General features: G+C 40.5%; 2 protein-coding genes across 8 annotated transcripts in view; both read left to right on the top strand.

Moving 5' to 3' along the window:
* The window catches only part of GNAS (GNAS complex locus), a 177,698-nt gene extending 151,348 nt beyond the window's left edge, over window positions 1–26,350 (top strand). For 3 of the 7 annotated variants that reach the window (XM_083507611.1, XM_083507613.1, XM_083507616.1), the window contains exons 6-12: window positions 15,485–15,539; window positions 16,851–16,924; window positions 17,385–17,443; window positions 17,741–17,861; window positions 19,469–19,599; window positions 20,622–20,689; window positions 22,617–25,791. In XM_083507611.1, the coding sequence (XP_083363737.1) occupies window positions 15,485–15,539; window positions 16,851–16,924; window positions 17,385–17,443; window positions 17,741–17,861; window positions 19,469–19,599; window positions 20,622–20,689; window positions 22,617–22,763 (655 nt within the window). In that variant the 3' untranslated portion in view covers window positions 22,764–25,791. Of the gene's footprint in view, window positions 1–15,484; window positions 15,540–16,850; window positions 16,925–17,384; window positions 17,444–17,740; window positions 17,862–19,468; window positions 19,600–20,618; window positions 20,690–22,616 lie in introns of all 7 variants that reach the window. The other 4 variants (XM_083507612.1, XM_083507615.1, XM_083507614.1 and 1 more) reach the window with 2 other exon arrangements.
* The window catches only part of EDN3 (endothelin 3), a 527,748-nt gene that overhangs the window by 210,717 nt on the left and 289,811 nt on the right, over window positions 1–27,220 (top strand). The gene's annotated exons all lie outside the window — the stretch shown is intronic.

Genomic DNA, 27,220 nt, shown 5'->3' with positions numbered 1-27,220 from the left:
AAACCAGTAAGAGTGAGTCCTTGTAAGATCATCCCCTTTTTTTTTTTAGTTTATGAAATAATATGTCTGGATATCTAGGGGAACCCCTGTTTATACAGGAGCCCCTACCTTGTCTGTGGCTGGCCCATTTTACACTCCCCCATCTGATAGATGCTGTGCCACTAAGTTGAGTATCAGTAGATACGACTATACAAGTAAGCAACAACCAAACCATCTTGGTACCCACAACGATGAGATGTCATTGCTTATTCATATCACTGTATCTCTTCTAGAACCTACTAAACATATTATGTCTTTGTTTAGTTTTTGAGCAGTTGCATAATATTTTGTACAAGCGACTCTCAACTTCCCCGGGTTACATTCTGGGGGCAGCACCTAAAGCCAAAATCGTGTATAATAATAAACACCCTGGGTTCAGTGGGTTGCCAAAGTCTTTTTTCCTGAATGCCCGCACTCTTTCTATTTATTTATTTTTTAAATGCCAAGCACATAAAGCTGAATGTGCACGAGTTAGATGTGCATGGGTTGTGAATTATCTCATGTCCCTGTTATGCCATGAGGGTTTGCCATTGAAGGGCCAGAAGTATTGCTTAGTTCAAATAGTTAAGTTCTGTGTACAAGGTACATCATCCGCCTTCCCCAAACTAGTGCCCTCCAGAAATTTTGTACTACAACTCACATCATCCCTGACAATTGGCCATGCTGGTTTTGGCTCATGAGTACATTCCTCCAACACAGCCTTTCCCAACCTTGGATTCCCAGGTGCTGTTGGACTACAACTCCCATCATCCATAGCCAGCAGTCCAGGATGATGGGAGTGGTAGTCCAACAACATCTGGGAACCCAAGGCTGGGAAAGGCTTCTCTAACAGCACTGCCTTAGAACAGCTGGCATGGGGGCCAGTTTGCTAAGCAGTGTTGTTGCAGACTTGTGCAAAGTGCTTACCAGTCAGCTAGAAATACGACATTTTAAACCATCTTTTAAAATGGATAACTAAATTATCAAAAGGTGATGTGATGTGGGAAGTTTTTGTTAAGGGGGGGGTCACTGGAGTATAAAACAGGTGTGTAAAATTCTGTGTTGATACATTACAAAGAATAAGCTGCATGTGGCGGGGTGAGGGTGGGGAAGAGCAAGTCGCACATTTATGGGTTATGCTCAAGTCCCTGAAATAGGGTACAAGAAGCAGCTGTGAGCATTGAGTGCTTTATTTCCTGGAATGTGCATCTAGAAGGTGCTTGTCGCTGAATAGATTCTGTTTCTCTTGCTCATTGAAGTTATTTTATCCTCTGCAAAGGGTCCCCTGCCTTGAAAGTCCTTGTGTAAATGAGAAGGCGCAAAGCAACAAGCCAGCAAAGTGCTTTTTTTCTTAAAGCAAGGCTGCTATAGTTGGTAGGGGTGAGGTGGGCAGGGGGAACTGAAGAAGATGCATCTCTGGGTCATGTAGGAGGGCATATCAAAGGCATCCTCCATCATCTTGTAGCATGCATTAAAACTCCTATATGAAACGGGTTGTTTTCTGAAATGAAAACAATTGCTGTATAAACCATATGTGCTTGAATTCCTGACAACTGGAGTTAATTGACCATACTGCTCCATGTATTACAAATGCTGACATTACATGTTTGCAGAACTGTTGAAGTCGGTATGGAATGCAGTTTCTGTTTAGCTTGCTAGAACCAGACACCAAGCAAGTCAGCTTCTTTTGGAGATGACATCCAGAAAAAAATGAAAAAAAAACAGGCTTAAGGTGACCAGCCAGTAAGATCTGCTAGGATTCTTGCTTGCTACTGGGTAGCAATGTCATGGTAAAAATAAATCTACGAATGTCGGTTAGCTATACTAATTAGCTTCTATTGTGCACCGAGAGTGGCATTAGAAATATTCGCCATTTCATGTTCAAACAATTCATCAGCCATGAAAATTGGAAGTCTACTATATATATCTGCATTTCCAAGACTTTTTTTTAAAAAGGAGTTTATTAAATTCTCAGCATTCTAACTGTCTGCTGATTGCACAAAGGCGTCTCAGAAGCTGAGTGCTGCCCAGCCCTGTGGAAATATAGTTTGTGTTCCTCTTGCCAGTTCTGCAGTGAATGGGGCCTTTATTGTACCTAGTTATTTAATGGGATGCTCTAGTTCATAATTTTATTAATGTACATCTTTGCATGTTACTAAAAAGAAAAAAGCACATGGCCATGGGATCTGAGTATTAACTTTAGCAGCGCGGTTAACTTTTTATATGCCCTACTTTGCTTAGTGTGGTGTGGGCCTAATTGCATTCCTTTCATGGGTTTGCCAAACGCCTTCAAATAATGTTTCTTTTTATTTTATATATTAGCATACAGTTGTATATGACTTCAGCAAATAATTGATTTGCTGACAACTGACCAATACACAAAAGTACTGTTTGGAAATTCTGAATGTGTTTCAGGGCAGCAGATCTGTACCATGCGCAGAATGTAACATATAAGCAGTATGCACACACACATAATACTGATGCGCTCTGTTTCTGTAGTTCTTTACACTTTGGAAAGTGTGGGGCGAGTCATATCATTGCACATCTTAATTACAACTATATGCTTCAATGCTCACTGTGCGTGTACAGAATTTTCAGATTGTAATTATGTTAACCAGTCCATACAACCTTATATTATCAGTTAATACAAAAACAATCTGAATTGGCCTTAAATATTAGAATTTTAAGAATTATGTCAGTTTTGGTGTCAGGAAAGATTGTGTACAGTAGTAATATGACTATTTTAGTTTTTAGAGAGGATTGCCTGTGGGCCAGCGTTATTCTTTTCATGGAAAATAAAATACACAATTTTCCAGCACTCCCTAGATATTTCTTATTTATCTGTCAGCACGTTCATCATTTAACCAAAGAATATCATTCACAACAGAAAATTGACAACAGAGCTGGTCAGAATGGCCATAGGATGGCGCAGCAAAATAGATTTCTTAAGGATAGAAGATAGAAATGGCTTGCAGCCAACTTTATGATAATAGCCATTGGTTGCTTTCCCAGTACAGTGTCTACTGCGTACCCTCGTATGCAGTCCTCTGAATTGCATTAACTATATTTCCCATTTTTGAATGTGACTTGAGAGATACTATATTTAGTAATTTAATGTGCAAAATATTGCATCTGTCACTAAAACTATTTTTCATCAGGCTTCCGTTTTCTTGGCAAAAGAGAAAGGGCTAAAAATAGGCTAGCATCTCTAACTGTTCTTTGTATGTTACTGTAGCAACTAGAGTCCATTTCACCTTTTCAATTACTTTGGTGGTTTGCACACGCTCTGCTATTTGGCCTCATTTAAGAGATTGCTAATTATGCTGAAGTTAACTACTCTGATGCCCAGTTAAGTGTGTGGAGAACACCATGCTGGTTTTCCTTAAGACATCACCTGAAACTGCAGAACTCTACAGTTTCAAGATTAGTGCTTTGTTTTCATCTTTTGATGGTGAGAACACTTGCCAAGCATAGCAAAGATACGATCTCCTTATCCCTGTGTTACGAAGCATGCTGCATATTGGTACAGAAGTCCTTATTTCTCAGATGTACCCACTTTCAGGGGTAGCTTTTTGTGAACACAGTTGGGTTGCAGCAGGAAGTGGGAAGCAGTAAAGCCCTCTTGTACAAGACGTTCATTTGCATTTCTCTGCATCTCAAGTAAAAAATTCCGTGGAATTTTTTTTAAAAGCACAGAAGTCTGAAAAAGAAGATAAGAAAGGTTTTTGTGTAAAATGCAAGTCAAGATGGATTGTCCCATCTGTGTTACCAAATATCTCTTTAAAACACTGCAGTCTCTGCTCGTAACAGAATCATAGAATTGTAGAGTTGGAAGGGATTGGCCATCCAACCTTTGCTTAAACATTGAACAAGCAGCGCCTCTTTTTTTGGGGGGGGGAGGCAGTAGTGGCAGTCTAACTGCAGACATTCCTGCATGAGAAGGATTGCTTAGTCTGGCTTCAAGCCTGGACTGAATCAGCCTTGGTCACCCTGATTGATTACCTTTATCTGGAGAGAGATTGGCCGGGGGGGGGGGGGGGGAGGAGTGCAGCCCCATTGATTTACCTTTATCTCTCAGCAGCATGCAATACCATTCAGCATGTATCCTCAAGGAGGACAGCCCTGCCCACCTGTCAAATTTGGCCTCTGCACTTTTTGGACTTGGGGTGCGGGATACCCCAAAAACATAGGAGGGGGGCAAAAGCGCTTGGCCCCCAGGAGCTGATGCCCCTGATAGGAGTCTTCCCAGAATCCAAATATGCCCGGTAATCAGATTCATACGGTTTGCCTCATGCCTGTATGCTGTGAGCTTACATCTGTTAAACAACTTTCTGGTTAAGTGAGCAGACCTTTTGGATGGAGGAAGGCTGCTGGTTGTATTAGCGCACACACAAGCTGCAAGAAATGTGATGTTTCAAAGTTGCAATTCTGAAATGTATGACAGAGTCATTCTCATTGCTATTTGATGCAAAGGGGGAGAAGGAGAGGGAGGGAGAGTAGCCTGGAAGTTCAGAAAAGCCAGTTTTAATTGAGGCATAAATGCTTCTGAAGTCCTCTTACAGCTAGCGTATAAGACCTTCAGAAGACCATTTTGGTCTATTCTAAATGGTTACTACCAGCTGCCAGAACATACATAAAATTGTGGATGTACAGCATTTTCTCCTGCTTTTGCATTTTTCCACATGCAAAGCCAGTGAACAGCTTTTGTTTGCAGGAGGAAATTCTCTGAAGAAATTCTCTAAAATGCTTGCTATAACTGTATAGTTCTTTTTCTAAATAGAGCTTGGCATTGGTTTTTCGTCCTTAAACCCTTGGCACAGGGGCATGTAAGCCTCGCTTCAACACAAACGAATGGAAATTCTGAATGTAACCAGTATGTTGCAGTGTAAAATTTTCCAGGGTATTTATATGCAAGCAGCTACTTTCTGAAATATACATTGTTCAGATTGCAAGCAGACAAAATTGTATGTGGTTGTTTTGCACGGCGGGGGGTGGGGTAGGGATGAAGGCCTGCATATAGATTTGACTCTGTAGGAAGCTTACTCTACAATTTTTCAAAATGAAACTATCCATGTAGGGACCTAAAGGAATCCTGTGGGCTGATGGTGCAGTTTGCATTGAATGCCTGTATTAGTTCCTTTTGGGCAGTTTTTATTCTTGTTCAGATGCTTATTACAGTTGCATTAGTTTCATTCCATCTACATTCCCAACTGTGTTTTCAGCAAGTATTCTTAAGCTTTATATTCTGGGTTGCTCAGTACTTCACAGCAATAGCTAAAAGAGCAGCCTAATTGTAACTGTTCCCGTTGATCACAACCTGAATCAGTGCCATTTGCAAGTTATGCCATTTTTCAATCAAAGTCATAACAGAAATGGCAAGGAGCTTATATAGAAGAACTCAGAAAGATTTATCATTGCAATTTCAATAGGCATAAAATTCTCACATCCGTACTAAAACCAGCTTGGACAACCATGAACATAGGCAAGCTTACTTGCCAGCATAATCTCACTGCATTTTCTACCCTTTCAACTGATGTCATATAAATTGACTGATCACTTTCTTCAAAACAGACAATTCATTGGCTAATTATATGAATCAAGCTTTTAACTTAAGTCTGCTTGTATGATAAGTAAAGGTACCCCTGACCATTAGGTCCAGTCACGGACGACTCTCGGGTTGCGCGCTCATCTTGCTTTACTGGCCGAGGGAGCCGGCGTACAGCTTCCGGTTCATGTGGCCAGCATGACTAAGCCGCTTCTGACAAACCAGAGCAACGCACGGAAACGCAGTTTATCTTCCCGCCGGAGCAGTACCTATTTATCTACTTGCACTTTGATGTGCTTTCGAACCGCTAGGTGAGCAGGAGCTGGGACCAGACAATGGGAGCTCACCCCGTCGTGGGGATTCGAACCGCCGACCTTCTGATCAGCAAGCCCTAGGCTCTGTGGTTTAGACCACAGCGCCACCTGCTTGTATGATAAGCAGAAGCAAAATAAGGTAATACTTATATTAAAGATTATATATCCATTATATTAATTTTCATTAATGGTTACCTGGGCTGTTGTGCATGTAAACACACAGAAGGCCCAGCTTCTTTCTGGATGATGTTTCATTGTTAAAGGAGTCATACAGCTGGTGACCATTTTCTGCCAGTCTGTTGACACGCAGGCCATTTTGAACCTGGAAGAGTACAGGGCATAACAGGGCGGGCTTATGCATGTTGCGCCACGGTAAATGTTTGCCATCTGTAGTACCCTTTTTCGGACATAAATACGAGAAAGTAAACATGTAAGAGGACAGTGGGGAGAAGAGCACTAGCTCTGCCACTCTCCATCACCATTTTCATTGTCTTCCAACTTGTGCGAGTCAGTGCAAATTGTGGCAAAAGGGGTGGAATTGTGCATTCATTAAAAGGTAAAGGGACCCCTGACCATTAGGTCCAGTCGTGACCGACTCTGGGGTTGCGGCGCTCATCTCGCTCTATGGGCCGAGGGAGCCGGCGTTTGTCCGCAGACAGCTTCCGGGTCATGTGGCCAGCATGACTAAGCCGCTTCTGGCGAACCAGAGCAGCGCACGGAAATGCCGTTTACCTTCCCGCCGGAGCGGTTCCTATTTATCTACTTGCACTTTGACGTGCTTTTGAACTGCTAGGTTGGCAGGAGCAGGGACTGAGCAACAGGAGCTCACCCCGTCACAGGGATTCAAACCGCCGACCTTCTGATCGGCAAGTCCTAGGCTCGGTGGTTTAACCCACCGCGCCACCTGCCTCCCGTTGTGCATTCATTACCTGGATTTTAATGCTTAAAGAGGCCTAGATCTGTGTCAGCCACATTGAGTACTGTGTTTCTAATGCATATGTTGAGGATTTGTAGCCAACTAAATTGCTGAGCATGTGGAATGACTTCCATGAGTGCAGTGGAACTTCTCCTCTCAATGTGTGCAAACTCCAGAGCTGTTCTAGGCATTCCCCAAAACCTCTGGAGTATATTTGGTGGGGAGAGGGGAGGGGAAGTTTTGTTGCACTCACAGAAGTGTTCTATACACATACATAGTTGAATACAGCCCTTAGTTTCAGTTTAAATTCTTTTTATTAATGTTTTTAATGTGCCTTTACACTGCAAACCTCCTTGAGAGGTCTTTTGTCCTTAAAGGTATCTTCAGAGTCTTTAAAATGGCTTAAGAATCTGCTTCGTTGTCAGGTTGTGTGTTTCACCACTCAAACGGATCGGGTTTTAAACCATCTCAAGTAGGCACAAAAAGTCAATTTAAATCAAGTTTCCCATTTTATAATTCCTGAGCAAGCGCAGATATGGATCGCTTGCCATTTGGCAAGAAGACATGAAGCCTTTTCTTTTCTAAATAGAACAGAAATCGCTTTTAACGGGTTTGGGTTTTTAAAAGTGCTAACACAAAACAGTAACATGGTTCCTTGGGAGCCCTTGCTGTGTGGAAGGTTGTTACCATTCGCCCACATCCCTGCCGTCTTTTAAAACAATGAGGTTGGTGTCCTGCAAGCAGCGAAATGTACTGGACACAGTCCAAAATATTAAGAAAACTTGAAGAACAACCTGGTTTTCCGTGTGTGAGAGAGAGAGAGAGTTTGCTTTCTCTCCTTCATAGGCAGGCAAGAAATTATACTGTTAAGAGCTTTGAAATGACATGGTTTGCCACAGACTGCAGGAGGGAATGGAAAAAAATCAGCGTAAACACATAACTGCAGCTTTTGTATGAATAATGTAGCCTTCGTGTTTTTATAACCCTACCATAAAACCAATCCTGCATTAAAAAGCAATCAGAGTTATTTCCCTGCCCAGCTCTGATTGTCTTTGTGTACAAGTTGAGAGATGTATTGTACCTTTCCAGCCTCTCCAACTGCCTGTGCCTATTTTTATTTGTCAAGCTGGGGCTAGGCTGGCCCCATTCCAGATGTGTCTCACAAGATTTGGTGCTGATGATCTATTTATAGAACTGTGGTTCCATTGTCATGACAACCGTGCTAGAGGCCAAGGCGGCTGGGAGCTATTTCTGGACTTGTGCTGTAATGTAAAACTGATTGGGAGGGTTAGTGCATCCTCTAAGCCAGACTAACTTTAGACGGGCAGAAAAAGAAAAAAGACATCTACAGTTTCTTTAAATAGACTTTCCTTTTCTCTTCTTGCCTGCCTGCCTGCCAGTCTGTCTGTCTGTCTGTCTGTCCTGTAGGGCCCCAGCAATTTGCGAACGGCGTAGAGCTTACTCTCCCACAGTAACTAAACACAATTCTTGCAGCCTCCACTACATTTTGCACGCTTGCGTTTTTAATTATGTATTTGAGAAAGGGCTAGTAAAGCATAGCCACGCTGGGTTTTTGTTTTGCTTTGTTTGTCAAGGAAGGGTTCTTATTTTCTTTCTGAAAGTAGTGCAGTGCAGCACAATAATTTTCTGAGATAGCTGTGGTCTTCATATTCTGTAGTTTTAATTTTGTATTATTATTATTATTATTATTATTATTATTATTATTATTAAATGCTCTTTTGAATTCACACACCATATAAGGAACTGCAAAAAAAAGATTAACACAAGACGATACCAAATATATCGAATCATAGTTTACTGCTTTTTCATTATTTGTTTGAAATTTTGACCAGTGGTCCTCTTCCACCTCCCAAGTGGCTGGAGTTATTCTGTAATTAAAGCTGATCCCGTTGTGAAAGCTGTTTTTATGTTGCACCCACGTTTGCTGTTCCTCCCACAAACTCCAAAACGTATTTCATGTATGTAACTTTATTCAGAGATGGACGTTTCAGCACAGTGCTTTTATTCGAAACTGCTTTCGAAGTTAACATCTGCACTTCAGTTGTTAGCACTTTTAAGCATGAAACATCCATCATTTTTATCATTTGAGCTGAAAGGTGTGGTTTTATTTCTGCAGACAAATGGCAGCTTTGGGTTGTTGTTGTTTTTTTGAGAATTTATAATTCTTTCTAATATTTTAAACAGAGTTTGCATAGATGTATAGTGGCTAAGACAGTGAATTGGGAAGTTTTCTGTTCAAATCTCACTTCAGGCATAAACTGATAAGCCTGTAAGCAAACCATTCTTTCAGTCATAGCATACGTAGTCTCTTTCTTCATGCACACACTGCAATATGAATATATAAAACATGCCTCTCCCTCATAGGGCTGTTGTATACATAGATGGTTGAAAAAATAGATTGCAGTGCTTAAAATAGTGTCAGAAAAAAGATGCTTTTGGTTCCTTGCTTTTCGCATTAATTTTGTCTGGTTCTTAGAATCTAAATGGGATTATTTTGTCGAGAGAGGAGGGCACAATGTTGTTTATTCTAAATTCAGTGTACATTTTTAAGTATCTTGTTTTTGGCATAACCTCCCCCTTTCATTGAGGCAGACAGTCCTTTGTTGGCAAGTTTTGTCTAACTTTTCTTTTCAGTGAGTTTTAAATTTGTAAATTCTTTGATGTTCGCATAAAGAAAAAGAACATTTTTACTTATGCATGTTTTATGACAATTAAATGTGAGCATATCTTGTTAAAGTGAGGAGGTAAAACCAGAAGTTTAAGAAGAGACCGAAAATGATAATTCCATTCTCTGCTCTTGTGGACTCACCACGCAACCACTTGAAATGGCAGATTTGCCCCGATCCTTGGTAGGGAAGAATTTAGGAACATAATTGTCCCTTTGGAAAAGAAATTCAAATGCTCATTATGCTTAAAGAAAATGGGAAACCCAAAAGTACTCTTTTTATGTTCAGTTTGAAAATAAACTTGGAATTTGTACAGAAGTACTTCCGGCATAACATTATGGTATAGAGAAAAGATACAGAAATGTCAGAAGTCTAGAAGGAAAGATCATTCATATTCCCATAGATGGTGTCGCTACAAGTACAGCTGGCTTTCTCTTCCTAATCTTAAACATTGTCTTGTTTTAAGATTATTCTTATTCTTATTATTTTGGCATTTTAGCCCAAAACAAAAAGTATTTTACTTTTGAGATTGAGATTTGAGATTGATAATTTATACGTGTATGTCAACCTCACGTTAGTTCAAACTCACTAAATATTCAAACGACTATTTCTCAGAAGGCAAAATTACTGGTACTCTTCTTCCTTCCTTCCTTCCTTCCTTCCTTCCTTCCTTCCTTCCTTCCTTCCTCCCCCGCCTTCTTTTTTTTTAATCCATGTAAAGTGAATTAATACTTAAAGGAGAGGGGCTTGGATTTTTTTCTCTCCCAAACACGTTCAGAACAAGTAGAGCTAATAAATGGCAGGAGTACTGGATTTATTTGTGTTTTTAATGACTCCTTTTGATTCTTTTCCGGCTGGGTAAATGGATGAATCTTTTGCTTTGGGAGCTGCATGTTAATATTTCCATAGTTGTCTTTTTCTGGTGCAGCAGTGCTCAGTCACTGATTCAGATGCTCAGAACATGAACACAAACTGTGATTGCCAGGTATTCAGGAGCACCTCCATGTGCCAAAGTTACTAAAGAAGAAGAAGAAGCTCTTGTAATCTAAAAGTTGGTGAATGTTGAGGGAGAGGGTTAGCTTTTAATTTTAGCCCTTGCACTCTTGAGACATTTAAAAATATATTTATAGTTGTCTTAAAGGAACCCCTCCCAATTTTTTCCACTGTATATATAGGGGGGAAATACAAAGGAGTGTCACGTTCCTACAATCCATCTTATGCCATTGAATTAAATTGAGGCAGGCACCAAATAAATGCTTACAGTATCAAAAGAAATGTGTAAAAGGCAGATTTAGTTCTCAGCCGTTGTGAAAGCTTTGCAAGATGTAAACCTCTCCTGGTTTCACATCAGCTGTCTTGGCTGCAGAGAAGTATGTTCCTAGTGATAAGTTGTCCTTTCCCTCTGCTTTCTGTGGAAAGACAGAATCCTAAATTAAATGAAGCTAAATCACACAATATAATAGGCTGTCTTGTCACTAGTCCTCACCTTCAGGGAGTCTTAAAGCAACATACAGATTTCTCCAAGAAGAGAATGAAGGGAGGGGGCACTTTGTTTTCCCACTGCTGATGTCTCACGCCTCTATAGTTTGGCGAGCATCTCAGATAGGGTGCCCAGATAAACCATGGTTAAGCAAGACTGTCAAATTCATACACAATGTAAAACCATAGCTTAAACAAGCCTGTGGTTCATAAGTTAAAAGCAAACCATGGTGCTTGATGCCTAGAAAACAATCCAGCTGGGCTGGATTGAGGCAAACAACACTTTCAGTTTTTCTTAAAAATTGTGGTTTACTATTCTGTGTCAATCCAAGACCATTTTAGAGTGTTCTGGGATCCCTAGTACTAATAACAGAAGTTTGTTTCATCTGAGATTTTCATTTGAGCATTCTATGTGGCATATCCAGAAAGTTTCTCAGAGAGCTTGCTGCTTTTTTGAAAACCCTAAAAAGTATAGTTAGCCCTTCCTTTGGCCTTTGGGACACCTATCCAGCCATTGTACAGAGCTTAGGGCTCTTGGAGCTTAGCTTAATATGTGCTCCTCTTCTTCTCCCCCCCCCCCCTTTAAGCATAAATACTGCATTTGGAGAGGATGTGAGCTTGTCTAGCAACCGTCACACAATGTCAGGCTTTCCTCTGTCTGAATGAGTTCTGTTTTTGAATGGTGGTTGTTATATTTTGGGCAGAATGAATTTTTTATAGCATTCAGACTTCTACCCACCATGCATGGAGCCATTGGAGTCCATCTCCTGTAAAGTGCTGCCTCTCCTGTGTCACTGGTGTTTTTCAAGGAAATCACAGGCCTAAAAATAGTCTGCATAAACAACAGCAAGACAGTTGCGTGGTGTGTGTGTGTTTTTCTGCTTCAGTATTTGGAAATCTCTTTTTCGTTTTCTAACCGTGTCAGCATATCCAAAACCAATGGCATTGAGTAGGGAAATAAGAACAACGTTTCTGGGCATTTATTGTAAAAATGAAACTTTTAATATTGTGTGGAAAACCTGAGGCCAACACGGATTGCACTCCTAAGTTAGCATGACTTCCAGTGCCCATACCCTCCTCCTGAAATATACATTGACATCATGATTTAAACTCTACAGTTTGGAGTCCATCATAATTACCATGCATTTAGCACAGCATGTTGTCATTTGTTGGTGTACCTCCACACTTTATAAAAATAATAACCTAACCCAGCCATCTCAAAAGCCCCTGTCACTTGAGAATTTGTTTTAATTTTTGCTGCTAGTGCACTTTTACGGTGAATCTCACTCACTGGGGATCTTGCTTGAATTCAGAGTGTCCCGTGTGTGTGTCTATAAAATGTGTAATATGTATAACATTTTGTTAATTTATAAGTCTGCTTTCATATACATTTCCAGTTGCTTTATAGCCATAAATTTAAAAATGACCAAAGATAGGTTTAAAAACAATCCTTATAAACACAGAAGCTTTTCTCCCCTGCCCCCTAATCTTCTGCAAAAGCTTCTTAAAACCAGAACGTCTTCAGTCGTTTCCAGTAACTACAAATAGTGGGGGACTGTTGTACCTCAGCAGGGACACTGGTCCACAGAAGAGAATTGTCACACTGAAAGCTCTGCTCCAAGTTGCTACAGAGTCAGCTTTTCATATTTTAGAAATTCCAAGTTAAGACTTCCTTGCAGAATGTAGTGAACTACAGATTATGTAAGGGATAAAGGTGGTCTCTCGAGTAGCCTGGTTTCAAGCTGTATAGGCCCCTTTATGTTAGTATGAAAACCTTGAACTTGGCCCAGTAGCAGGTTGGTAGTCAGTGTAGATCCCACACATAACGTGTTGCACGGGCAACTCCCAATTTACATGGGGTTTACGCTCTGAGGAGTGCAAGCCTCTGTTAACTCTAGCTGGAAACTGTTTCAGATTGGTTCAGAAATCAGCCAAGCTGCTGCTTAATTTGGGGAGAATTAGCTTGCCTTATTTTGAGGCAGTCTAATGTGAGTCGTAGAAAGCCTACCCATCGCTAGTTGGAACATATAGTTAGACACATTGGCCAATTAAATGAGAAGAAATAATTTGTATTTCCGCAGCGTGTTTCGTTCCTACATCGCACAGAGAAGGATTCAGTTGTCAAGAATATCAGTGTAATACCCTAAAAAACTAATGCTATCAACCAAGTATGCAAATACAGGGTAATATATAATACTTTGCTTAATCATGTGAGACACGAAGACATTGCAAGTTTTAAAAGTTGCTTTTGACATCTAATATGAGGAGAATGTGAAGGAAGAAAAGAATTTTCCCACTTAGGTTTGTAGTCAGATTTTTTAAAGCTCATTGTTCAACATTGCTGTAGTGGAAGAAGAGGTCAGGAACAGATTTAAGGTGAATCTGAGAAAGGCAGTATGTGGATAAATGGCCCAGGTTTTCTGTGACGTCTCCATCTTTTACGTAGTAGTATTGTCTCAAAACAATACGATGAAAGCAGTTTTGTTCTGTGAATTTGAGTATGTATAGTTCTGACTCCTACCTTTTCCCCCTCTTCTGAAATGGTACATAATTTTAACTTAATTCATTATAAATTGTAATTTGATTTCAAGTCTTTATTTTAATGTCATATCCACGTGTAAGTAGGAATCTTTTGTTACGGAAACCCATTAGGACAGGCTACATAAGGAGCCCAAGAATTACTAAATTGGGTTAGGCAAGTGGTCCTATCTGCTGATTCTGTCCAGCATTCTTTCTACTGATATTGACACATGTGAGTCTTTTGGGACACAATTATGCTCAAGCCCCAGGCTCCCCTCCCCTCCTCCCACTCACATCAGTTCCAAAGGAGGAGAGTGAAAGTTGCTGCTTTTGATTTTAGCCTCTAATGATTAGGACATTACACCCAAGCCCTTGTTAGTTTCAACTGCTTGGTTAAAAAAAAGTCAGGATCAAACCATCGTCCAAAAACTTGTTTAAAACAGGACGCAGAGTGTTTTCAGTCACCTCCTCCTGGCAAGTGGAGGGGGAGACACAAGCCCAAGATTTGAGTAGACTTGCTTACATAATACTAAACCATGGTTTAGAATTACATCTGAACAAATCCTGCCTCTGATTATAAGGAGTGAGATTTTAACTATCCTAGCTAATAGCACGCAATAGACTTTGGTTCTCTTCAAATCCTTTAAAAAGCGAGTAATGGTACTGCTCACTGTAATATGATGTTATCAGTTTCATGGGCTAATTTCAAATCTTGTGACGGAGTATTTCCTCTTAAGACAAAGAATTATATTCGTGTGTGTGTGTGTTTAGTATGACTTTGTTGCTTTGGTTAAGCACCTAGAATTACTCATTTTAGAAGTCCCATATTGCAACCACCAAGGCAGTTTCTTTCCTAAGCTATAAAGCCCTATTTGACCTTAATGGTTTCATCTTTCTCCCCACGCGTACATTTTTATTTTTCATTTCTTTTGCCTTCCGAGTTCCATTTACTTTGTTGCTGTTTTTTAAGGCACATGTATGTGAATATTCTATGCTTGAGTTATAACATTACGATTATCGTTATGCATCATTATTCACATGCATAACATGGTAATAGGAGTCCAACTACATCTGGGGGGGGCACAGGTTCCTTACACCTGACGTTATTTCACATAAATCCCACCCTCCTGCTTAAGCTCCATTCAAAGGGTTGTTAGTGTATACGAAGAAGAAGTTGCTTACTTCTTTTTATTTCGGATCATACTTACAAGGTATTCCAGATTTCTGCCTTCTGTCTGCAGGAGAGCTACCTGACCATGTTGAAACCCAAACATCTTATCTATTTGTACTAGTAATTGAAGCTTGCGTTTTGCACATTCCTGGCTGCCGCCGCGGTGGGAGACCCCCCCATAAGTACAGTATGCAAAGTAGCAATAGAAACTCAATCACCCCATACGCAGCTTATTCTGTCCTGGAGCACCATCCTCTATCATTAGGGAAATAGCATGTCTTCAGTTGTGACTGTTACATGTAAAACACACGTACCGAAACCGTTCAGACTTTTTAAAGAATCGGAGTATCTCAGGCTGCATGTGTACCTTTCAGCCATCTTTTTTTTCCCCTTTCTCTTTACTTTTTAAAAAAAGTAATCAGTGCGGTTACTTTAATCATTCTATGTCATGTGGAAATATCCTAAAATGTGTGCTATGCTAAGTGAGGGAGACCCACAATGGGGTGAGAGAATACTGCAGTTTGGCTTTATTTATAGCTTATACTTCGATCTCATGGCTATTTTAATACAACTCGGTGATGTGGAAGCTGTGTTTCTGGCCCTCTGCTGGATGACACTGATAAATACATTTTCCTGTTACTTTAACAGCTTACTTTTAGAATAACGTGTGCTTTCCCCAACATATAAAGAAAATCAAAATATAAAAAAAAAAATCAAGAATAAAAATATTTAATGAAACATCAAGAAACACCTGGAAACAACAGTAGATTATAAAAGAATGTTAGCAGCGGCTATTATGCAATTTTACCAATGCAGATCATTTTTCTTCTCTAGTTTTCTAGACAAGATTGACATAGTCAAGCAAAATGAATACACACCGTCTGACCAGGTGAGTAAAACAGCTTGTGAGAAAACAAGTTGACACATTTGTTTAAACATTTATGCTCTGCGTTTCGGGAACGTCCTCTACAAAGCACCTTACAACGTCAAATAAAACCCAGCTCTGCCCGACAGTAGACTATAAAAATGCAAAATACCAGGACAGCTAAATAACAGAGCCACTTTTTTTTTAAAGGCATATAGAAATAGAATAGAAAACATAATGCAGATCATAAGGACAATATAACAAGAATTGAAAACTGCAGAAGTAAAATAGGCTAATTTGGGAAGACTGGGGGGGGGGAGTTTTCAACAATATGACAGTGTTGGGGCTGTGAAGGAAGTGAATTCCAGAGCACTGGTGCCCCAGCACTAAAAGCACCTGCTTGAGTGGCAGGATTCCATCCCGCAGGGGCATATGCCACCATCAGCAGATCTCACAGGTCTAAGTGTCTGGCATGGGATGTTCTGGGAGAAGCAGCTTCTCAGATACACTGATCCGGGACCACATAGGCCTATGTTTACTCACTATTTTTCTGTGTCCAATCCCCTTGTACTCACTCACATGCCATTATTATTATTATTATTATTATTATTATTTTATTTCTTATTTATACCCTGCCCATCTGGCTGAGTTTCCCCAGCCACTCTCGGCGGCTCCCATCGAGTGTTAGAAACAATAAAGCATTAAATATTAAAAACTTCCCTAAACAGGGCAGCCTTCGGATGTCTTTTAAAAATGGGATAGCTGCTTATTTCCTTGACATCTGATGGGGGGGGCGTTCCACAGGGCGGGCACAACTACCAAGAAGGCCCTTGGCGCTGGATCTCAGTGAACAATGGGGGTGGAGATGCTCCTTCAGGTATACAGGACTGAGGCCGTTTAGGGCTTTAAAGGTCAGCACCAACACTTTGAATTGTTCTCGGAAACGTACTGGGAGCCAATGCAGATCTCTCAGGACCGGTGTTATATGGTCCTGGCGGCCGCTCCCAGTCACCTGTCTAGCTGCCACATTCTGGATTAGTTGCAGTTTCCGGGTCACCTTCAAAGGTAGCCCCACATAGAGCGCATTGCAGTAGTCCAAGCGGGAGATAACCAGCGCATGCACCACTCTGGCGAGACAGTCCGCGGGCAGGTAGGGTCTCAGCCTAAATGCTGATCAACCCTTTGATAGTGCTGCTTATTCTGATCTCCCCCCAATAAAATACTGTCCTGTCTGTCTTTAAGGCTCGTTTTCCAGCCCACCACATTGTGGAGAGAGGGCAGGGGACTCCTTATTAGTAACTGGCCTTTCCCCCCCCCCCCCCCGTTTTCTTTAAGGACCTTCTTAGATGCAGAGTTCTGACATCAGGAATATTTGAAACCAAGTTTCAGGTGGACAAAGTAAACTTCCAGTAAGTATAACTAAACATGGCACTCCAATTCAGACTTGATTAAGCTAAGCTTTTCAAACATATTTATCATGTGATAATTAGATAAAATCTTGTGTAAGTACAGTGGGATAACTGTTTTGGATAGAATCCTGTAGATTGGATTGCAAAAAGATTCATGTATTTTTACTACTACAACAACAACAATAACATGCACCAAATATTTAATCAAGTTTCAACTTGTAAAAGTGATAATTGGAAGAGTACATTTGATTAACATGCTACTAAGGCCTTTGTATAAGTTGTCAGAGCCTGCAGAGCTCCACATAATTTTAACTTCTCGTTTTGGTGGACCCTAGTTGAGAGGGAAGGATCTAAAGTCACTTCACTGATTGTGTCAAATACACTGCTTCGCTGGCTCAGACACTCAGTTTAAATAAGAGAAGCTCTAATGGGTCACTCAGACATTTATTTTCCTTTCTAGCATGTTTGATGTTGGCGGGCAAAGAGATGAACGCCGAAAATGGATCCAGTGTTTTAATGGTAAGATTGAAAATGCATCATACAAGCTACGTAGTGAATATTTTGTCTTGGCAATGTACATGATATTATCTCCAGCTCCGTTTACATTTTGTCCTTCCCATCTTTTTTGCCCTCGTGCAACCCTTTTCCGTTTACATTCTGACCTCCCGCATGTGCCTAGAAGATCTTAAATTTTGTCCTCTCCTCCATTCTCCCCCATGCTCTACCATTCCTTTCCACCAGAAAGAGATTAGAGCACAGAGAAGGCTTGCAAAGGTTTTGTGGTGTTACGGATTATTTTGTTTTTGTTTCTTTTAGATGTGACTGCTATCATATTTGTGGTGGCCAGCAGTAGCTACAATATGGTTATACGAGAGGACAATCAGACCAACCGGCTTCAAGAAGCATTAAACCTTTTCAAGAGTATCTGGAACAACAGGTCCGTCTCTTCCGATCTGATCAGTCGTACCCTTAATTAGCAACGCTATATTATAATTGAGTTGTGACAGCAAAAATACTGTGTAGAGTGCTAAAATGGTGTAAATATAAAATAGAGGAGTTTATGCATTTATTTAGTGAAATGGTCATACTAGTGAGTATTTGAGTAAAAGGCGAAAGATTTATACAATCTGAAGAGAAACCAGAGTATGTGGTGCAACTGTATAGAAATCCGTGAATTTTGGAATAATATATATGAGGAACTCAAAAAACTACCTAAACTTAATTTTTAAAAAAGACTGGAAATTTTCCTCCTAAGCATGCTGCCAAAGGAACTTGGAAAATCACCATTGACCGTGTATGGGATAACAGCTGTCAGAATATTAGTGGCAAGAAACTGGAAGAGTCATTCAATACCCAGTACAGTGGTGCCTCGCAAGACGAAATTAATCCGTTCCGCGAGTCTCTTCGTCTAGCGGTTTTTTCGTCTTGCGAAGCAACCCTATTAGCGGTTTAGCGGCTATTAAAGGCTTAGCGGCTTAGCGGCTAAAAGGCTATTAGCGGCTTAGAAAAGGGGGGGAGGGGGGAAATTGCAAGACTCGCAAGACTTTTTCGTTTTGCGAAGCAAGCCCATAGGGAAATTCGTCTTGCGAAGCGCATCGAAAAACAGAAAACCCTTTCGTCTAGCGGGTTTTTCGTCTTGCGAGGCATTCGTCTTGCGGGGCACCACTGTATAGTGGATTGGCAGAATCTAATGGTAGAATACCTGCAGCTAGCAAAGATGACAGGAAGAGTTACGAGGTCAGGCAAAACAGAGAGTTTATAAGGAATGGAGAATATATAAAGAATACTTGAAAAATTATGGTGTAAACAGAAATCTCCTGGCAGAATTAGACTGATCCTTGAAATTCATAAAAGTTAACTGAGGTATAATGAAAAATCACAAGAAACAGGTAACTATGCGGTAACAGATAAAGCACAATGAGAATACTTGGAAGTCTTTTTAAATATTTGCAGCACTTTTTATATCTAATTGTGTGAATAATCATTTCATTAACAAAATACTTAATGTTGAGGAATTCCATAATTATGTATGTTTTTTCTCTTCTTTTTCCCCCTTGATTTTTATACACTTGTCCTTATCTTGCATTTTTCTTTTCTTTCTTTCTTTCTTTCTTTCTTTCTTTCTTTCTTTCTTTCTTTCTTTCTTATGTTGTAAGCTTGTAATGGCAAATACTGTATGGATGTATCCATTTTAACGCAATAAAAATTGACTAAAAAGAGTGAGAGAGAAGTATTTGAGGCAAGCAGGAAAACTTTTGGGAATACAGGTGGGGAGCATTTTGCACAGGGGTTCTGTTTCTGGCCCCCGCATGCGTCAGTGGCATGCATATAAGAGTGCCCCCCCATTACTTCCCTCATTTTTCTTTCTTCCGGGTACAAAAGGACCCCCGCAACAGTGATCATGTGTCAGTTGGACGCGCCCAAAATGTTCACCGCCTATAGTTTCCAGATAATGCACAGGTGCTGTTGCCATGGTTTATACTGCTTTATTTCGTTTATTTTGGCCGCAGCTTTTAACAGTACATTGGCTTTCATTTTCTGTAGGTGGCTACGGACCATTTCAGTAATTCTTTTCCTGAACAAGCAGGATTTGCTAGCAGAGAAGGTTTTGGCAGGGAAATCTAAGATTGAAGACTACTTTCCAGAATTCGATCGCTACACTACACCAGATGATGGTAAGAAACCCGACATTCTGCACAGCCCTAATAGCAAAATAGACTCTCTAGCATTCAGTTATCTTAGACCGGGGAATGAGGGTCAGGAGAAGGAAGTAAGTTCTGCATTAGTGATGAATTCTGCTCTGTAAGTCTTAAGTGGTAGACGACACGTGCTTGCTATTTTCAATCTATTAATTTTTTGTAAAGTGTCAGATTATGCAAGATTTGTCTCCTGTTTGATGCACAACTGTACACGATTATTAAATGTCGTTTTGTTTCTTTGATACAACTGCCTTTCGCCTCCAATCAGGCCGGTTGCAGTTCAAACAAGGTGAATGCTTTATCTGGTTAAAACAATGCCAATGATACCTTATATTGAAGAGTTTCCAGATAGTGGGTTGCATCTAGCCAAGTCATTTTGAAAGTGAAATGACTTCTACTCGCGCAACAGAAGTTCCTCTCCCTTCCCCCACCTCCTTACCCCATTCTGTTCTGCGCAGTAGCTTAGTTGCATTCAGCCCAATAGATTTTAGATCAGCCTTTTCTCAACCTGGTGCCCTCCAAATGTCTTGCACTTCAATTCCCATCAGCCTCAGCAAACATGGTTGGGAGTTGTAGTCCAAAAGCATTTAGAAGCCGGGGGGGGGGGGAGAGAGACAGTTTTAGATGACAGTGCATAAATTATAAGAGCTTGGATCCAAAGATGTCCTTTCATTATCCGAAATCCTCTTCTGCTTGCGAAAAGCTGTTTACAAAAGTCCTTCCATTTTTGCAGACTCCTGACCAAGATTTGCGCAATGGTACTTTCAATTCCCTTTTACGGCCCACTAGAGTCTATATGCTACATCCTATAACTTCCTTATTCACGGTGTTTCTTGTGCTATAACGCAACCCCTGCGAGATTGTGGTTGTGCACTCTCTAGAAGCATTCCACTAGCGCTAAGCTATTGCTTCCTTTCACTTCTTTGGACCCAAGCCAAGATATTTATATGAATTCCTATTTTAAGATAATCTTCTTGTTTTTTTTTTTAATTGAGCAGCAATACCGGAACCTGGTGAGGATCCTAGAGTTACAAGGGCCAAGTATTTTATTAGAGATGAATTTCTTGTAAGTATGCTTTCCTCAGTATTCCTAAGAGTATCTTCCCCCGACTGCACCCTCCTTTGCTTTTAAATGCAATCCATTCTGGTACAGGCGACTCCCCATTTACGTGGGGGTTATGTTCCCAGGTACCGTGCATGTACATGAAATTGTGTATGATGGGGAACACCATCTGAAAAGCCTGTAAACAACTCTCTAAACCTCTGGAAACCCCTTTTAAAAACCAGCAAAATCTCCATTTTCCCTTCACTTTTCACTCCATTTTTGCAGTTTTAATTCTCTTTTCAGGCTGTTTTTGCCATTTTCCCTGCGCGAATCAAACGCGTGCAACTGCATTTAGAGCTGCATGTCTTTTTTTCATTTGCATGATCATCTGCTTGGATTAGCGGCATTATTGTTATTTTTTACAAGCAGCAGCAGAGGAGAATTCTAGAGGCTGTATCCCAGCACCTTCTGTGATGTTGCAAGGGATATGGGTGCATTCCCCCTCTCATTGTGTGCTTTCAGTGGCAAAAGTCTTGGGCTTGCCCTGCTATCACCTTTCCCTCATGTAATCTTATGTATGGGGCAGGATTTGTTTCATTTGCTTTTCGCAGCAGAACTACCCCGGGCACACTTGCAGATTCTGCCCTGCATTTTCCATATGTAAAATGTAGTTTGTGCTTGCTTGCTTGTTTAATACAGAAAGATGCATGCAAATATGTATTTCACTGGTGAACATATCGAAATGTGTATTTTACTTGGGAGGGGGAGCGAGGTGCACAAAATGCTTGCAGGGGAACAAAATGCGATGCAGTGGCCAACAACCAAGTTGCAGCAAGACTGAAATGGATGGATTTAGCTGTGCAGCTCATCTGTAGCATAATCTCATTCTGGAACTGTACATCTATACTGCATTCTTAAGGTTTGAAGAGAGGTGGTGGAGGGGCGACACCTTACCCTGTGCTTCTCTGGGTTCTTGCTGGCAGGGCAGAAGAAATGGTAAAAGTAGCGCTCTTGCTTTTTCTGAGCAGGAGAGATCTAAATAGAATTGAAGTAGGCCAATTCTCAGGTTAACGTGATTTTCTCCTTGGGTCTGGTGCATTGTCAGGGGACTGGGAAGGTAATGAATCCTTTGGACTAGTGTCTTTCCTTGGTCCAGCTCCAGCATGCCTCTGGAAGGACCAGGGGTCCTCTGGGAGCATCAGGGGCTGCATACATTATGGCAGGGACGGGGCGATCCAACATCACCTCTACTTCTCTGAGGTCAGAGCTCTCTCTTTTAGCCTGGAAGGAGGGAGGTCCAATGCTGCTTTTGACCACCAGGACACACTCCTGAGGACAATGGAATTGGCGTATTGGTTTTGCTGAATAATGATTTTGTGTCAGTGATCATTGGTAGTGACACAGAAGAATGTTGGTTTAGAAAAAGTGTCCTTTCTCTACCTGGATACTAGCAGGTTTTGAAAGAAAATGGCACATTTTGTACAGTGGTACCTCGAGTTACAAACGCTTCAGGTTACAAATTCTTCTAACCTGGAAGAGTTACCTCGAGTTGAGAATTTTACCCTAGGATGAGAACAGAAATGGTGTGTCGGCAGCACAGCAGCAGCAAGAGGCCCCATTAGCAAAAGCACGCCTCTAGTTAAGAACAGCTTCAAGTTAAGAACGGACCTCCGGAACAAATTAAGTTCGTAACTAGAGGTACCACTGTAGTGAATTATCAGTCTGACTTTTCGGTAATGGCAAATAATTAGCATCTTTGTAAGTTTTCCTGCCACTTGTTCCGACATAGTTCTGTTCTGTTCGACATTTTGCCATGGAAATCGAATTCTTGGAGCCGGGGGTGTTGGGGGGGAAGAGATAAGGCACTATGAGGAACAATTCTCATTAACCCTGTTCCACGACCTCTCGTGCTTTTGACATACATACCATCTGTTTGTCCCTCTTGCAGAGAATCAGCACAGCAAGTGGAGACGGAAGACACTACTGCTACCCTCACTTCACTTGTGCAGTGGATACAGAAAACATCCGGAGGGTTTTCAATGACTGTCGGGACATTATCCAACGGATGCACCTTCGTCAATATGAGTTATTGTGATGGAGAGCACTTTTTCTCTGTTTTGGACTCCTTATTCCTTATTAAAAAGAAAAAAAAAACCTTGCCCACATAGGGTGGAAGAAAAACTGTTGCAATCTCCCTCTGATTTGCATCCCTCAACCTTTTCTCCTTGCTGGACAAATAGCAGCACTTCTAAGCTTGCTTGTTTCACCTCCTTGGAAGAGTTTGAGACGGCCCATGAAATGTAAAAGGCCATTTCTGCGAGCGGGGGCGGGAGGGAGGGGGGCGTTTTTTTCCCTCTTAACACTGTCATTAACAAAATAATAATAATAATAATAATAATAAATAACACCCTGAAAGTGGAACACCTGAGAGGATTTGGGATTAAAGTTAAATATCAAAAAAGCAAACAAACAAAAGAGAAAATGGGAGAGAGAACTTTAGGTAATTAGCACTGTTTGTGGGCATAATCCTATATCCCATGATTTCAACTTTGTTATCCATTCACTGCATCAGACTCAAGGAGGTGCCAAGTCACAGACCAAGTTGAAAGGACAGGCGCTTGAGTTTGGCTCTCTGCCTCTGAATGTGACTTTTGAGCGGAAATACTGACAATTCTACAGCAGATCTAGACAGTAGAAAACCAACTGCTACCTTCAGAAAGGTGTTGTTCAACCATGGCGGTCCTCTGGTGACTGGGGACATTGCTAAATGAACTGCATTATGGCCTGTGATTTCAGAAAGAGTTAACCACACACTGTTTTTTCAGTTTGTCCACTGATGATCCTGTCTGCTATATAGATATATATATATATACATATATATATAAATCATTATCTGGACTGTCGTCCTCACAATCTCCCCTTCTTTCTCTCTCTCCCCTTCTCCTTCTATTGCCTTCCCGTAACCTCTCTTCCCAATTTTTATTTTACTGCTGGATTATTATTCTTGTACAGACTGTAAAATGTATTATTTTGTACAACTTTATTGAAAAAAAAATAACTTGTAGAAGATCTTTGTGCCTTGATTATGGCTGTACCCGTGCAATGAGCTAAGATGTAAGTATGTTTGATTGCGCTGTACAGCTTTGTCAACCCTATCTGCAGCAGTTGCTCAAGGTAGGGAAAATTTATCTGTAGTTTAGGGTTTTTTTCTGGTTTATAAAAGGAGGAGGGGAAAAAATACTGTTTAGTATTAAAAAAAAAGAAGTACAAATCGTGCAAACGTAACCACTTTAAAAGTGAGGTCTACAACAAGTGACCAGATGTTGCAGCATCATGCTTTTTAATTTTTAGCTTTAACTCATTTAAATCTCTATCCAAATGCAAAACATGGCTTGTTTCTACATAAACCAAATTTTGCTACAAATTATAAATGTTAGTCTTTGTCATTCATAGTCTTTTTTTTGTGCAAAAGGACAAAAAACAGAACAAAAAAAAAGTAAACACATAGGCATTGCACAGGCCTGGTGGCCGTCTCTGTGCCAGTCACATGCTTTTCCACCGCCACTATTTCTGCGTGGGCATAAGACTCCCATAATTGCAACGTAATTACCTTGCCCCTGGATTTGGCCACTCGATTTCAGTTTCAAACGACATTTTATTTCTCTTTTAATAAAGAGAGACTTTAAATTTTTGTTTTATATTAACTATATAAGTAGCTTAAAGTTGAGGAGTGTGGATTTTTTTTTCTTAAACTTGAATAATTTATGCAAATCATATGCTTAGAACAACATGTGGTACAGTTTTTTTAACAAAGAGCAAAAATCACTGTAGCAATAAGAGAGCATGTAATTTTAGTAACTACACCGCTTTATATTTTATACTTAGGTGTTTTATGTCTTTGTGAGAGTATTACTTTTTCATGTGTCTGAACCTACATGTACAAATTTGTACAAAGTCTAAAATTACCGCTGTACATCTAGATCAACTACATTAACTCAAGCCACCCCTTTGCCCCATCCTGAAAAATGGGGCGAGGGGGGAATCTAGATTCCAATACATCGATTATTTTTTTAATTGCCTTTTTTACACGTTAGCTTATCTTACACCCACCAGACATGACATTAGTTTCTCTCTTGGGAAGAAGTCCCACTTTAGAAGCTGTGCTGTGGCCAATAATTTCTACAAGTGCCAGAAACCTTAACGTTAAGAACCACAGGTGTTCAGGATCGTGACAAGGACAGGTGTAATTAATTCTCTAGTGGGAGGGGGATTCCCTGTCTCCTTTAATATACGCAGAATAGGTATGAACCATTCACCCAGGTAGAACAAAAACAATTGCATTGTTCACTGCAAAACACACACACACACTTCAATGCTGTGAAAGTGAGGGGGCGAAGACAAGAACATGCCATTGAGACTTTCTTCCCGTTTCCCATTGCTGCAGTGTCCTGATGAGAGCCAAGCCCTGTCTGATTTTTTTTTAAAAAAAACTAGCTTGCCTCATCAGTTGTGGGGACTGCAGTTGTGCGAAGCAACTGAGGAAGCCCTAGCTGTGTCCGCAATTCCCTCAGGCTCCCATAATAGCTCCTTTGGATAGCAGCCTGGGCTTGCGGTGCAGCCAATTCAAATTTAGCAGACGGTCCGTTTTAACGTAGTAGGATGAGCTGCCTTGTGAACGTTTGCGATCTGTTGCAAAGCCTGTTCCAGAAACACACCTTTGCCAGTATAAGACTTAGCTAGTGCCTGATGGGATTCCATAGAGCAGAACACACAGACACACACACACACACTTTAAAATGTGAGCCTTAATTTTTGCTATAAAAGTAAAAAACAAAAAACCTAAGTTTAGTGCCAAACCTATTTTTATTACCTCTTAAACCTGGGGGGGGGGGTTGGAGGGGGGGAGATAATTCAAGAAACAAATCAGTAAGGATAGAAACTATTTGCAAAGAACGAACTGAGAAAAACAAAAGCATCGCCTTTTATTAAACAGTAGCAAAGACCCCCTTCCATTGGTGAAGAGATTAAGCAAGCATATGTAACAAAGGGCGTGTGTGCATGCCATACACGGGCACACACGCCGTTTAAAATACACCACCTATAAAGCTTTATATGAATGGAAATGTTTGAGATCCTTTTTTTAAGTTGGGTGGGTGAAGGGAGTGTTTTGGAACCAGTTTTGGCTGCAAATGAATGGAGAGCGGTGTGTGTGTGTGTGTGTGTGTGTGTGTCATCTCAGTATTGCCTCTTGTTAGTCTGTCTCTTTTAAGTTTTTGCAGTTTGGTGGTCTGGTAAATGCAAGTCTTATTTTAACAGCTTTTTCTCTTTGTTTTGTTTTTATTTTTAATACAAAAAAAACCCCATAAAGCTTTGATGCTTGCTATTTAATTCTGTGTTTTCTTCTGTCTCTAATTTAGCTGACTTAATTTTGCAGTCGTTTGAACCATTCCAATCTAATGCTCATCTTTCCCTTGGACTTTATTTTTTTCTATTTATTTGTTGGAGCCTCCTGTTCAAATAATAATCAGGACTGAGGATTCTGGATTTGCATCTGTCACCTGCTTCAGGAATTTCTGGCTTTTTACAACCATTGTGTATTTTCTTCCCCAAGTATTCATTCCGACTCTCAGAAATACAATTACTACCACTTCTATCAATAAAGCCAACTCAGTGTCTTAGGGACACACGTGCATCCTGTCTATTGACCAAGATATGTCACGAATTCCACTGTGAAGCCAAAATGAAAGTCTAAAAATTCCCCCACACTACATTTTTGCTATTAACCTTGCTTGGTTGGCCCTTTTAAAGGATTTCTACTGTGGAGACATATTTTGGTTTGTTGAAGTTATGCAACTCTTTCTTTGGGTAAGCTCAGGGTTTTTTAAATTACTAATTGAAGATCATGTTTGAGGAGGGTTTTCTTTTGCAAGTGTGTTAATTCCAAAACATTTGGATTTAAAACATAACCCTCAGCATGCTGGTCTCCTGCATTTAGTCTGAATACTTTAGGTATTTTGTACAAATGAGAATAATAAATTGTAGAGAGAGAGTGGTTTTCAAAACAAGACTCTGTGCTGTAGAAATAACATTCTAACCAAACATTTTTATTTAGCAAAAGAAGTTTTAGGGCACTGTTTCCAGGAATCAGTGGTGCTGTTTCGCCACTTTATTATACTAATGGGAATGTGCTGGGAATGAAAGAGCACTGAGACCTGATTGAGTTAATTCCCAAAATATTTTACCATACTTGCACCACACTCTGGATCATGTTTTTCCCCCCAGGAACATAGCATTGATAGTGTGATATTTTGTGTTCTGCTCGGTTTATTCCTCATGGCAAAGCCATTGGACCCAATCCATGGCAGGGTGGACTTTTGCGTAGCCTGAACCTATATGGCTCCAGTAAAGCTATAAAAACGAAAGACAAAATGGCATAGGTGAACCGATAGTTAATGGTTTTTATTTGTTGTTGGAGCAACTCACAACCAGATCCGTGGGGTCATGGCTTCTGCAGCATAAAGGTAAGTTATTGATCATGATTCATGGCTTCTC

Source organism: Podarcis liolepis, assembly GCF_965112155.1.
Source record: "Podarcis liolepis genome assembly, chromosome: 6".
NCBI lineage: Eukaryota > Metazoa > Chordata > Lepidosauria > Squamata > Lacertidae > Podarcis > Podarcis liolepis.
Note: the sequence above shows the minus strand (reverse complement) of the source record. Positions and strands in the feature narration are given on the sequence as shown.